General features: G+C 52.5%; 1 protein-coding gene across 3 annotated transcripts in view; it reads left to right on the top strand.

The window, feature by feature from the left end:
• The window catches only part of AUTS2 (activator of transcription and developmental regulator AUTS2), a gene marked incomplete at its 5' end in the record, with an annotated part of 1,085,698 nt that overhangs the window by 1,047,329 nt on the left and 24,182 nt on the right, over positions 1–14,187 (top strand). For 2 of the 3 annotated variants that reach the window (XM_080830208.1, XM_080830210.1), the window contains 3 exons: positions 10,250–10,721; positions 11,828–12,081; positions 12,958–13,199. In XM_080830208.1, coding sequence (XP_080686334.1) covers positions 10,250–10,721; positions 11,828–12,081; positions 12,958–13,199 — 968 coding nt within the window. The remainder of the gene's footprint in view (positions 1–10,249; positions 10,722–11,827; positions 12,082–12,957; positions 13,200–14,187) is intronic. The other variant, XM_080830209.1, reaches the window with a different exon arrangement.

Below are 14,187 nucleotides of genomic sequence, written 5' to 3'. Positions count from 1 at the left end.
TCATTCATATCCCACCTCAGTTGTTCTCAGTGTGAAAGGAGGATGGCTGGGGACCAGGAAGGGGTTTTTTTGTTTTTTTTTGTTTTTTTTTAAACCAAACACCTGAAGTCATCATTTATTTTCAGTGCCTTGGTCCCACCTCTTGGAGAATTTCCAAAACAAGCAAATGGGCTTCTCGTTGTCTCCAAGTCTAAGGAATGTGTGCTGTGGCTTTCCTTGGGGTGATGGCCTTGTCCCTAGATTTGCCATATCCTCAGAGCAGGGAGGCCACGTCACATGAATCCAGACATGTGGTTGAAAATCCTTCTAGAACCTTCCCTTGTTAGGACCCCTTGTCACACCCTAGAGACCTAGCAGTATCTTGTTCGGTGTCAAGGGGCACTGGCTTTAAAGGTGGTTGTGGGGCGCCTGGGGGACTCAGTGGCTTAATCGTCTGCCATGGGCCCAGCTCATGATCCCATGATCATGGGATCGAGCCCCACATCGGGCTCCACGCCCAGCAGAGAGTCTGTTTCTCCCTCTCCCTCTGCCCCTCCCGCCTGCTTGTGATCTCTTGCTCTCTCTCATGTCAAATAAATAAACAAAATCTTTTTTGAAAGAGGGGAAAAGGTGGCTGTGCTTGTGCGTATACACACACACAGGGGCCCGAGGGAACTTAGTCAGCAGCCACACAGGGCCGGCCGGAGAGGACGGGCCAGGGAGCGGAGACCCGCGGGAGGGGCCGCGGCGGGGTTGGGGGGAGGCAGCGGCAGAGAGGTGCTGTTGGTGAACAGGGAAGCCGGCAGAAGGACACAAGCAGAAACGACGGGAGATGCCTGCGTGGCCCCAGCAGGGCAGCTCGGACTTTCTCTCTGAAGGTAGCACCTGCGGTCTTCCCGGTGCTCTTATCGTCACTGGGGATTTGATCTCCTGATGCCTTGTCTCTCGTGTTGGGAGACACAGTTCAGTTGCTCTGGGCCCAAGGCCGGTCCCCGGGGACAGTTGAGCAGGACTGCATTAAAGGGAAATGTGCCCGGCCGTTGATAACTCAGGATCCATAAAATGTACCGGTATCTTCGTCAGCTCTGATTAGCTGAGCTCATTTCTGAACCTCCAGGGAACAGACCGAACTGGAAGGCTGCGGGTCTCCATGATTTTCCCATGTTGTTCCCTACGAGATGCGCCGTGCGCTCTCGGCCACGGGACGTCTGGGGCAGTTTCCTGTCCATCCTTCTGCCCTGGGGACCCAGCGCAGGGCTAGCCCGGGAAGGGACACCAGCCTTTTCCTTGTATGAAGTGAAAAACCCCGTTACAGCTAGGATGTTGACACTCTTAGGTTTGGTCAAGACTCTTTTATGCCCCCTCCGTCGACCCCCCAGTAGATCGCAGTCCACTTTTCTGCTTCTCATTCTGGTCCTTCACCGGCACCGTCCTCCGTTGCTCTGATTCGCTAGAAGCTACAGGAGAAATACAGCGCAAGCCCAGGTCGACCTTCATGGCCCGCGTTCCCCAGGAAGAGGCCATCGGGGTTGGGGGGTCTGCAGTCCGCATCTTCAAGGCCGATCCTCCCCAGATCTTTGGCCTTAAGGCATCAGAAACTCGGGCACACACGGAAGGGTGGATGATTTTGTGGGGCGAGGCTTAAGGTGGGATAAACGTGAAAGAGCTTTAAGGACACTCCCCTGCAATCCGTTGATTTCCCTTCAGTGCCCATCGCAGGTTCGTCTTGCAAACTAGGCGATAGCCAGACTGGCTTCTGCGGCGGCGGCGGCGCCTCACCTGCTGGTCCCCGCACACCTTTCCCAGTGGGCCGGCTGGCCGTGCGCCCGATGCAGCGACTGTTTTTTTTCCTGTTTGGGATCTTGCTTTTACTAGGAACCCTGGAGCCCTCGGGGGTTTGCAGGACAGACTTCAGCCCAGAGCTTAGCCTCCCAGATGGTAATTAATGTTTACACAAAATGACAAGCACAGAATGGAATCTCTCTGAGCCCTACCAAGCAGCCACCATTCCCCTGATCTCCCAGTCTTGCAGGGTTTGAAAATTAATTTGCCTTGAACAAACAGTGGGTTTTCCTCAATTTATTTGTACAGTTTCAGTGACCGAGAAGAAGAGCTGCGAGGCTGAATGTCAGCCTTCCGTTCATTCGGGTAATTGAATCTGCTCATGGAACAGACTGGTCTCTGTTTCATGACTGGAAGAAAAGAGGGGGAAGAGGAATGTGAGGAGAGAGGTGCATGTTGGAGGCGGTAACTTTTTCTGCAAAACGCCAGTGGAATGTGGAGCTCTAGCGACAGAATCTAAAACTTGGGAGAGGTCAGAGTGGATAAATTCAGTAGCGAAATTTTTCCTTTAGTGAGTATGTACAAAATATAAGGTCTTTGCCCAAAAGGAGGTTTTGCTGGAGGCACAAGAAGAGACGAGAAGGTGTTTAAAGAATGGATATGGCCAGTACCTTGAAATTATTGTGTTGATTCACAGAACTGTGACACTTTCCTATGTTTCTGGGCTTTTTAATATAGAGCATCTCGTCATTTATTAATAGTCCCACTTTGCCTTAATTTAAAGCCTGGGTTTCTTGTGGCCCCTCCGCCACCCCGCCAACCCTTATTTGGCTTCTTAGCCTTCGTTCCTTCTTTGTGGTGAGGTCTTTGTGGCTTTCTCGTTTGGACGGAGAAGTAGAGAAGTGAACTAGAAGACAGAGTAACGTACAGACAGAACATACCCATTACTGGAGGCTCTGGGTCAGGCATTTCAGAAAGATGTGTGGGTTCACTACCTGATGGCCGGGGCCCCACATAGCCTTCTTGATGTCTTGAAGGCTTGTTTGTGTTTGCTGCCGTAATGACCGTGTCGTGAGTAGGACGCCATCGGGCTTTCCAACCTCGTGTAAAGACGCAGAAGCACAGAAATGTGCCGTACGAGGGTTCTTCCAGTTCTCTCTGTCTCCTCCTTCATCGTCCGTGTTCCCGGCTCCTCTTTGTCCAGACACCCAGGCAGAGCCAGTTGGACATGTTGTAGAGTAGACAGAAGGCCATATCCTAGCCCCGTTTCTGAAGGGTAAATATTTTTCTGTCCCCTGGGTAAAGAACTTTCTAAAAAATTCTGTCTAGTAGGTAAAGCAGTTCGACAAGACCAGTCCCTTTCTGAGTTGACTTCTGTCGTGTTGGAGGTTATCCCGTCCATGAAGGAACTCCTTTTAAAATACACGGTTGGCCTTTGGACCTGGAGGTTAGGAACCCTGACACCCCCTCGCGCGCAGCCAAAAATCCCCGCCTAACTTAGGACTCCCCCAGACTTTACTAATAGCCCGCCGACTGTTGACCAGAAGCCTCACCAGTGACAAATGGTTGTTTGACACGTATTTTTATACACGTATTAGATACTGTATTCTGAAAATAAGTCAGAAGAAAATGTTACTAAGCAGATTATAAGGAAGGGGAAGGGAAATTCAAAGTCTTGTACTATATTGATCGAAAAAATGTACCTGTATGTGCGCCTGCCTGCCCACCTCACGCCTGCCCTTTTCGGGGCTCATCTGCAATGTCGTTTTTTGTTTACAGTAATAGTACATAGTTCCTAGAGAAAACTTGGAAAGGTAAAAAACTCAAGTTGAAAAATGAAAGTCTGTGCTTATCTCTGGATGGTGGGATTCGGGGAACATTCTGACGTCCGTCTTCCCCCTCTTTTCTCTGTGTGTGCATACGCCTGTTTACGGGGATCATTTTCAGTCTTGAACACTAGCTGGTCGAAGTGTGCTTTATGTTACTTGGTAGTAATTTTGTCATGAAATTATTTTCTGCAGTAGTTTTGGGAACACTGATCGTTTATTTTGTGCTCTGCCTTGTAGAAAGAACTTAATTTCCACCACAACCCCTTGGAGTACTTACTATATCTTTGCCGTAGGATTCTGGGCTTCCAGAAACATCGTAGTTCATCGTAGGGACATAACACAGCACATCTCAAATCAACCCGAGCGCACCCAATGCCCTTTTTGTGTAATATAAAAAGTGTTTTATAACACACTATTGTTCTTCACTTTCTGGAACAAATATATGGTTAGATGCCTATCTATACATGGAATTTTAAAATGCCTATAAAGTCCTAATGAAACGTAAAGGAGAAACAAGCAGCAAGTAATTTGTAATGACATAATACGTTTTTAAGTCCGTAAATATTTATTTGTATTGGAAGACAATGACACGGTCAGATGCGCGAATCTCTCCGTGGAATGGTATGTAAATATGGTGGGTACGAAAGAGGATTCATACCGGTACATGCGACGCAGTAATTAAAATGCCCGGAGCAGGCATCCCATTGGTGTCATAATTTTCCTAAATGGCGAGCAACCAGCCCTTGGTGGTTCGTAACACCGAGACGTAGCAGACATAGCGGCATACAACAGTTGTGTTCCTGGAAAATCCAGCGCGTCTTACGACGATACAGAAAATGACTTTGTGTTTCTTTGTGAAAACAGAGTCAGGTTCCAGATGTTGGGCTTCCAGGTGCACAGATGTCCAGTGGGATTTTAGGACGTTAACTGAGATGTTGTGTGGCATTGTCCTTCACATTCAAGTACATCTAAGGTCCCTGAGAACCACCAGGGCCCTCCAGCCACTGGGACAACTGAACGCACTCCCCGACAGTGTGAAATCTCGCCCTAGGGGCAGTAGCTTCTAAAGAGAACCACGTCTCAAGTGGCTTTGACTTCCGTCTCACTCATCATTAAACACCCTTGAACGTAGACTTCTCAGAGCATATCGGAGGGTCCGTTTCTGAGACCTTATGGGCCTAGTCATTTTCCTGTTAGATTGGTTTCCGAGTATTGTATGACTTCTGTTACTATAAAAGGGATCCTTTTTTTTTTAATTGAACTTTCTATTCACTATTGCTGGTGTGTAGAAAAGCTACTGGTGTTTGTGGTTTGTTTTTAACCTGAGTATTTTGCTGAGTTCTCTTATTTGCATATATTTTGCAGCAGATGGGGTTTTCTAGGTAGATAATTATATTTTTTGTAAATAGTCATTTTGCCTCTTCCTTTTGTCGTGTTGCGGTTGGCTTTGTAATTTAAGTGATGGGATGGTTTGTTTCTGGCAGGTTCAGTCCACATGGTCTGTAACACCGAATAGACTGGGACATATTTCTGGGTTGAGGGGAAGGTGTCTATCATTCGGTCCTTTCCAGTTTACGTCTGTGCTCAGGTTTATGTGTTTTTGAGTCAGTTTTAGTGATTGGTATCTTTTCATAAAACCCACTTTATTTTCAAATTTATTATTATAAACGTGTGCATTCTAATGTCTTACTTGATAATAACGTACAGTCTCCGTGTCTATGCCCCTACCACTATTCAAAACCTCAGTTTTGCTTGCTGTGCTTTTTTCTTTTTCTTGCTCAAACTGTTCTTAAGTGTAGGTCCAGTTTTCTTGTAAGAATTTTAATAGGTAACACGATCGCATGGTTGAGAAATTTAACTATGTCTGTATGTGTACAGTCAAATATCCCCCCTCCTACAGCTCCCTATCTGTCTGGTTCTCCTGTCTGAGCCCCCAAGCAGGACCACTGCTACTGGTGTCTCAGACACTCTTCTAGAGCATCTTTATGCATAAAGTAAAAACGGATATATATTATTTCTCTTCCGTTTTTCACAGAAGCTAGCAATATGCCATAGCTTGTATGCACAGAGTTCCTCATTCCTTTTCAGGCTGTAACATCTTCCATTGTCTGCATGTATCAGATTTCTTTTTTTTTTTTTTTTAAGATCTTATTTATTTATTTGACAGAGAGAGAGACACAGCGAGAGAGGGAACACAAGCAGGGGGAGTGGGAGAGGGAGAAGCAGGCTCCCCGCTGAGCAGGGAGCCCAATGCAGAGCTCGATCCCAGGACCCCGGGATCATGACCTGAGCCTAAGGCAGACACTTAACAACTGAGCCCCCCTGGCACCCCTGCATGTATCAGATTTCCATGTAACCAGTTCCCAAATGATTACATTTTAGTTCTTTCCAAACTTGCAGTTCAAAGCACAGTGTTGTTTTATTGAGTCTAAGGACTAAATCCTTCCTGAGCTGCTTCAGTTTCTTGGCTGAATGTTGCCAAACTGCCCTCCTCAGAAGTTGTAGGTTTTTCTAGTAAAGTAGAGCAGCCCCATTTTCCCCTCAGGGAACTTGTATCCCATTTGGATCAACGGTAAACACATTTTTCATAATCTGCCCTTACCTTTTTAAACAATGTATTGTGTTTGAGTCAAGGTTATTGAGATAGAATTTACATGTAGCAAATTTACCCCTTATACAGTACGCTATGCAGGGTGATTTCAGTTTGCATGTATTTTATTAGAAGCATGATGTGTTTTTTTATAATCACAGAAGAGAGCTTTTAAAACCCCAAAATGTAATGAGTAAAACTTGTAAATAAGACTCGTCAGTTTGCACATTCTTACTTCTTCCAACCTCAGCAAATTTCATCCTTTGGCAAACTCGGAGCACACAGAGCAATACAAAATGGTTTGTTTTTTTTTTTAATGTGTTCTTGCCAATTTTGGAGAAGCACAGTAAGACAAATTGACTGTCAAGATGGAAAAGCTTAACTGGGAAGATACATTTATTGAATAATTGAAAGGAAGAGGAAATGCATTACCGATTAGCCACCAAAACGCCTGACGCCTAAGCTGTGCCTCGAGAGACTCGTGTAAACGGGGAGTCGTAAAACTGTCTCGGCCCCAGGGTTCCCGCCGGCCTTCCGGCCTGCCGCGGCCTCGCGCGTAGGTGTCACAGCAACGAGGGGTCGGTGGGTCGGTGATAGTTCGCGGGGTCGGCTGAGGCGCGCTGTTCCGGCCCGTCTTCCCAGCTTTCCTAACTGACCCGTCGCACTGTCTCATTGCACCGGATATTTTAATGGATTCCTGCTTTGCTTTAGGATTTTTGCGTTGGAGGGGGCAGCAAAATGTAAATCAGAGAAAAAGCAATGATTGGTGGCAGGAGTTGGGACTGGAACGCAAGTCATCTGATGGAGCCAGGGAACCTCCAGCAAGCAGGTCGCCTCACGTCTCTGGGCTCTTCCCGCTCCAGTCAGAGATGATTGGACAAGTTCCTTGCTCCTCACCTGGGAAATGGTCAGAAAGGTAGACTCTGGAGCCCCCTGCCGCCCGAATTCCCGAGTCCTGCTGGGCATTTTAATCAGATGTCCATCCAGGTCCTTTGTACGCATTTTATTATTTTTCTTAAAAGATTTTATTTACTTATTTGACAGAGAAAGAGAGAGCACAAGCAGAGGGAGCAGCAGAGGGAGAGGGAGAAGCAGGCTCCCCGCTGAGCAGGGAGCCCAATGCGGGACTCGATCCCAGGACTCTGGGATCATGACCTGAGCCAAAAGCAGAGGCTTAACCATCTGAGCCACCCAGGCACCGCTTTGTACACATTTTAAAGTTTGAGAAGTGCCGGGATGGTTTCCCAGATTCGGGTCTTGTGCCAAAATCCTGTTTGTGGGTCCTCTGAGTCATTCATCCCAGACGACCCCTAGAAATTGACAGGGCTCGCTGGAGGGGTTGCACACGGATTGTCCAGGATGGCGGTCCCCAGTCCGGGTGCTGCTCCCCTCGTCCTGGCTGTGTCTAGGTTGGTGCTGACCCCCGGTGACCCAGGAACAACAGAGGAGACGCGAAAGCCAGCCCTGTTTGCCTTTACGGAGCCTCGGGAAGCGAGCCCGAGCCTGCATCGTGCCCCCGGCAAACTTACCTGGCTGACTCGTCCGCATTCTAGAAGCCCATTAAATAAAGAACAAGGAGATAAATTTAGTCGAGCTACATAAGCGAAGCACTTACCTGTGTGTGCCTAATGTGCTTCCTTCCCGGCATAAGAAAATCTAAGTTGATGGCCTCTGGGTGGTGTCCCTTGGCAGAGGAAACTTTCTTTTATGTCCGAGAGAGACTTTGGACATTGATTCTTGGAGGGAGACCATGCATTTGAATGTAGCGAGGTGGGAAATATTTATGTATTTATTCTTCATTACCGCAGTCTGGAGAGAACAAAGCGCTTCAGGAGGGCAGAGACGGGTCCTGCCATTACAGCGCGCGCGTCCTTAGCCGTCCGAGTGCCAGAGCGGGGGGCGTCCTGCTGACGCACGGAGAACCTCTCCCTGCGGAGAATCTCGTGTATTTTGTGCGGCTGGGATGTGTGAGTGTTAGCGCTTCGGCCCCAGACCTAACTGGCCCTCTCGCGTTGTGGGAACCCTGTCTCTGAGCTCGTGTACGTGCTTGCGATGGTGACCTGGTGGGAGTGACGGCAAAGACGGTGGAAGGGGGAGCCGCGCCAGACCCCCTGCGGATACAGGGTCGTCGTCCGTGATTTAGGACTTTGGCTGCTTGGGGTCCGTCCGCATCAGGAATCTTGCTGTTCTCAGCCCTTGAGTCAGAAACTAAGGTTTTGGGAATTCATGAGGCCTCCTCTTAGCACAAGCAGCAATCTTCCCAGAAAGGCTCAGACGGACAGCACGGGGTGGGAATGCGCGCCAGTGGGATGCCAGGAGTCTAGCGTTACTTTCCACCAGGGCCTTATGGGAGGTTTTCTCCTTGGAGTCGAAACGTGCGAAGAAGGGACCGTCCCCGCATGCTGTCGGTGCATTTGTGCCGGGCTGCTCTCAGCCAAGGTCACTTTAGCCAAAAATGTGCTTTGTTGGTAAACCCGTTCGTTTCTGCTCTGGGGCACGTCACGCGTCTGATCTCTTTTACCAAAACAACAGTGAAAATAACGGGTTGCTCTGATGCCGGTTCCAGGGAAGGAAAGTGGGAAGCGCGTGCACCCAAGAGGGCGTCAGCAGAAATGGGCGGGCCGGGGAGAAGGGCGCGCACTTCTCACACGGGGCACAGTGAGACTGGAAGGGGGAAGATCGTGCCCGAAGTAGTTTCCTGAGGGGCGCCCGGACCCACCCTCACCGCAGAGAGCGTAGTGCGGTGCTGTGATCTGTTCTCTCCTGTCTCTGAGCTGTGCGATGACAGAAGGATGGCTTCTTGTGGCACCAAGATGTGAGAAAGGTCATCCCCCGGCCCGCAGATGTGTGCAGAAGCACTGACTGCTCAGTAGAGGGATTTCTTCCTATTTAATGCCATTTCTGTCTTTCATTCTTCTCTTAGACGATTTGATGGGCTCGGACTTAGGGGCTCATCAGGAACTGCTCTGATGTGGCCAGGAGCTTCGGAGAAAGGCGTAGCTTTTCTTACTGTTAGCGCTTACTATTAGTATAGTACTTCTTACTGTTACATAGCTTTTTTACTATTACATAGCTTTTTTTACTATTTTTTTAAGATATTACTTATTTTATTTTAGAGACTGCGCACACACGCGCACGGGATGGGGAAGGACAGAGGGTGAGGGAGACAGATTTGCAAGGAGACTCCGTGCTGAGCCGAGCCCGACACAGGGCTCGATCCCACAACCCTGCGATCATGACCCAATTCCAAGCTTAACTGACAGTGCGACCCAGGTGCCCCGAGAAGCCTATCTTTTAAATTCGTAACAGGAGTGTGTACTTGCCACATTTCTTCCTTGGTTGTGGAATTTCACTTAAATTACACCTCCAGGCTTAGCCTCGGCATTCAGCATCGCACCCAGTGGTCCAGAGGGGCGGGGGGGCCCTTTACAATGCCTGGCGTGCGTAGGTGGCTGTAGGCTGATTGGAATTCGTGTTTGCACCGTGGAGCTCCGACGTTGCTAGGATCCGTCGGTGAGCGTGCGGAGGCCCGACGTTTGACCAGAGTTTAGCACTTGCCAAACACAAAATTGTTTCTGTAAATGTCAAGTGTGTCTCATCAGTCAGAATGGAAAGGGGAAGAGGCCAGGCCAAGAAGAAACATCTGTGTGTGGTTAAATAACATTTGCTTCGCTCGCTGTTTGGAAACACCGCTCTTTTGTATATTCAAGAGCTGTATGGATTTTAAAAGGGAAAAAAATCAACTCGTCGGCTCTTGTTTCTTAATTTTGCTGCATAAAAGGCTTTGTCAGGATTAAAGTCAACGCTCATTTTGAGACTCCTGGACGTCTTTCTGGAATGCAGCCTCCTGCAGCCGCTCACCTCTGCCCATCTCCCATGGGCCCTGGTCGCCGTGTGCTCCCGTCCCGCACGTTTGCATGTCGGGACAGGAAGCCGGGACGTGGCACTAGGCCATGTGCCGTGTTGGTGGGACTGTGGGGCCTGGGCTTGGACTCGGCTTTCTGCTGCGTATTTATTTCACACTCACGTGTCGTTGCCTGTGATTTTGTCTTTGCTCTTCCCCACGCAGATCCGGACTTAGGGGTTGGCGCCCTCCCAGACCATGACAGCCAGGATGCGGGGCCGATTGTCCCCAAGATATCGGGTCTAGAGAGAAGCCAGGAGAAGAGCCAGGACTGTTGCAAAGAGCCGATCTTTGAGCCCGTGGTGCTGAAAGACCCCTGCCCTCAGGTCCCTCAGCCGCTGCCCCAGGCCCAGGCGGAGCCCCAGCCCCGAGCTCCTTCTCCAGACCCCAACCTGGTGCAGCGCACGGAGGCGCCCCCTCAGCCCCCACGTCCAAGCACACAGCCGCCACAGGCGCCCCCAGAGGCCCAGCCTCAGCCCCCCCCTCAGCCTGCGGTGCAGAGGCCGCCGCGGCCGCAGTCGCCGGCCCAGCTGCTGCACCAGAGCCTCCCGGCCGTGCAGGCGCACCCCTCGTCCCAGAGCCTCTCCCAGCCCTTGTCGGCCTACAACAGCAGCAGCTTAAGCCTCAACAGCCTAAGGTGAGCCCGCCTGCTCTCGCCGCTCTCGCCGCGGCCTGACTTCTGCCGTCCTCTTTCCGTGGGAGCGTTGCAGACACGGTCGCCCCGTGCGGAGGGAGGCCGAGAGGGGACGCCCAGGGAAGGGGCGGCGCGGGAGAACCGGCGCGGAAACCTGGGGGGCACCAGGGTTGGGGGTTCTTAGAAGGGAGGCCACGTGCCTCCGAGGGAGGCCGGCACGAAGCTGCTCCACGGCCCTGCGACTCCAGAGTCAGGAAGACGGGGCCCGGGGGGACTCTCGGTGAGGGTTTGCATCACCGCGGACCTCCGGCCTTGGCCTTCAGAGAGGCCCAGAAGCAGGCTGCGTCCGGAGGAAGAGGCGCTCCTGGGCGGAGACGCAGGCTCTCTCCCGCCTCAGCTTTGCGGAACCGCACGGCGAGGTCTACGGTGTGGCACAGAGCAGGACCGCCTGGGCAAGGGAGACACAAACCCCAGGGTGTGGCGCCAAGCGTGCCCCGTCCTTGCCTGCCCCCGTCCTTGCCTGACCTCCTGGGACTCCTGTGCCTTTGTGTGCCTCGTGACAACCTGGTGCCTGGGGGGATCTTCGTGTCTAGGGCAGGCGAAGGAAACTGCTTAGCCAGGGTTCTGCCCCCGGGTTCATGCGTGTGGCCCCCAGAGCAGAGCGGTGGCCCGGGATTCCCGGGTCTCCTCCCGCCTGTGCTCCTTCATCGAATGGGTCTCAGACGGGCTGAGCTCAGGTCATCGATCTTGTTCCTCTCCCGAAACTGTAGGACGTGTGTCTAGTGGAGGCTGGGAGGGCACGGGGCTCCTAGGGGCAGAGATGAGAACTTGGCTGCAGAGGGGAGCGGACCTGGGTTTGGGGCCAAAGCCACCGCCCGGACCCTGAGTGCCGGTAGCTCTGGGGCCTCAGCTCCCGTCGTGCAGTCGGGGTTACGACTATGGCAGAAGTTTCTTGGTGCTTCCCAGGGGAGGGTCTCTAAAGAGGAAGGAGCAGGAGCAAGTGTTGAATGGCTTTGGGCAGAGAGAGAGGACTTTTTAAGAAAATAAATTGCTTACCTCTCTTTTCCTTTCTTCCTCCCCTTTTTTTTTTCCGGTGGTCGCTCCCACAGCAGTAGCAGAAGCAGCACCCCGGCGAAGACTCAGCCCGCCCCTCCTCACATCTCTCACCACCCCTCGGCCTCCCCATTCCCCCTCTCACTGCCCAACCACAGCCCCCTGCACAGCTTCACGCCCACCCTCCAGCCCCCCGCACACTCACATCACCCCAATATGTTTGCCCCTCCCACGGCTTTGCCTCCCCCACCGCCGCTGACTTCAGGGAGTCTGCAGGTCCCGGGACACCCGGCCGGAAGCACTTACTCAGGTAGGACGGTCGAGCCTCCTCGTGGGCTGAGGTTCGGCCCACGTGTGAACCTACACCGTGACACCCCGGACCCTGCCAGGGGAGGATGGGGGCGGTTGTCGGAAACCTTCCAGATGGGTTCGCCCACTCTGTGGGAAAGCACGGGTTGCAGCGCCCGGTCACCTGGCGCCCATGAGAGGGGCAGACACGTTGCCAGGCCGAGACTGCTCCTTGCCGGGCTCTTGAGAACTCCGTCCTGGTGTAAGGGGCTGGTTGGCAACGAGGAAGGCCTTCTCCTTTCTTCCGAGGGGAAGGCGGCACTTCCTGTCAGGTGGTCCTGAGATCGGGCTTTGGCTGTTGACTCCCCTTCTCCTCCCCGGTATCGGTCAGGCCAGGATCCCGAGTCTGGGTCAATCGTAGCCCGTGGTCAGCCCTGCTGCAGGATTTCCCCTTGAAGAGGGAGGCACGAGCACGTGGCCCTGGTACCAGAGATCGGGGTGCAGTCGCTGTTCTTAAGCACTTAAATATATGAATTCCTCAAACCCCTCAAACAGCCCACAGTGTGGACGATATTACTGTCCCCCTGTGGTGGAGGAGGGAACCGAGCCCGAAGGGTGCCCCGGCTCCCCGAGCTGCCCCCACCAGAGCCGAAAATTGACCTCTGGCTCCTCGGCCTGGAGCCCATCCCCAAAGCCGCAAGCCTCCAAGAACAGAGTCCGGTTGTGGCTGGTGTCAGGATCCTCTGGGTCGGTGCTCTCCTTCCGTCTGGGGGCACAGGGGCTTTCGGGGGTGCCCTTGGCCCTGTCCCCGCTCTGGTCAGGGCCTCGGACGTCCCGATCCGAAGGATATGACAGATGCGGCAGAAAGCGTCATCCTCTCCCTCCCCTTCTCTTGCAGAGCAAGACATCTTGCGGCAGGAACTGAACACGCGTTTTCTGGCGTCTCAGAGTGCTGACCGCGGGGCCTCCCTGGGCCCTCCGCCCTACCTGCGGACCGAGTTCCACCAGCACCAGCACCAGCACCAGCACACGCACCAGCACACGCACCAGCACACCTTCACGCCGTTCCCCCACGCCATCCCGCCCACCGCCATCATGCCGACGCCAGCACCTCCCATGGTGCGTACCCCAGGCAGAAATGTGAGGATAAGTAGAGCGCGGTCTTTTCTGACGCAGCACGCTGGGCGGATGGGGCTGTCGGGGCGCAGGAGTTGGAGGGGGGCGGTAGCCACGCGGGGCTCCTCCGGCCCTGTCGGTCTATGCTGGGGAGAAGGGGACGTGCCCTGCTCCGGGCAGCGCTAACCCGGGGCCTCAGGTAGGCACTATCTAGATGGTTCCGCCTAGCACTAGGCGTGCGCATGGGTGGCTGTTGGGGTGGGGGGGTGGGGGGCGGGCGTATTCTCGATGTTTCGTCCCAAGCAGTGTTGGAAGTTAACTTCCCAAAGGGTAATTTTGTCTCAAGCATCCTGGGAGATCACCACCACTTACAGAAAGGTACCTGTCCGCGCTCCACGCCCGTCATAGCAGATAAATGCTCGTAGGATCCTGGGAGTCAGGCGGGCCGTCCAAAGACCCGGGCCGTGTCCGTGACCCCCTGTGCTTTCTGGTGGCTCCCCGAAGCCCGTTTTGTTGAGGGGAGGTGCCGTTTCTTGTGTTTCATAAGACGGTGCCCTGGGCTGGTGTCCTGCCCTGTCAGCAAGTGTTCGGGGAGCCACACGCCCCCAAGGCCAGAACTTGGCCTTGTGGTGGAAGGTGCCGCTGACAAGGACACGGTCTAGGTCTTGACTGGGTCCAGCACATGCCAGGAGAACCAGTTAGGATTTTTTTTCAACTAATGAACTATAATGAATCGCGCCTTATTAGGGTGCTAATTATCCTGAGATAGAGCCCTGTCTGCCACCGTGAGTGTTAGGGTGTTTTACTTCTTTTTAGCATTTAAGGAAATACTTGATTTAGTGTGGGCCTGGGGAGAGCAGACTTGAATTCTGTCATTTCAGGAGGTGCGCCCTGCACCGAACTTTGCATCCTCTCCTCCCTCCCCCTCCCTATTTTGTTCAACTTAAGTTTTTAAAGTAAATCAAGATTTTAAAGTTTACTTTCTAAATTTTCAGAGGAGAATATTAGAAAT

The sequence above is a fragment of the Martes martes genome, assembly GCF_963455335.1.
Source record: "Martes martes genome assembly, chromosome: 18".
Lineage (NCBI taxonomy): Eukaryota > Metazoa > Chordata > Mammalia > Carnivora > Mustelidae > Martes > Martes martes.
The sequence above is the reverse complement of the archived record's forward strand: the minus strand, read 5'-3'. Positions and strand labels throughout refer to the sequence as shown.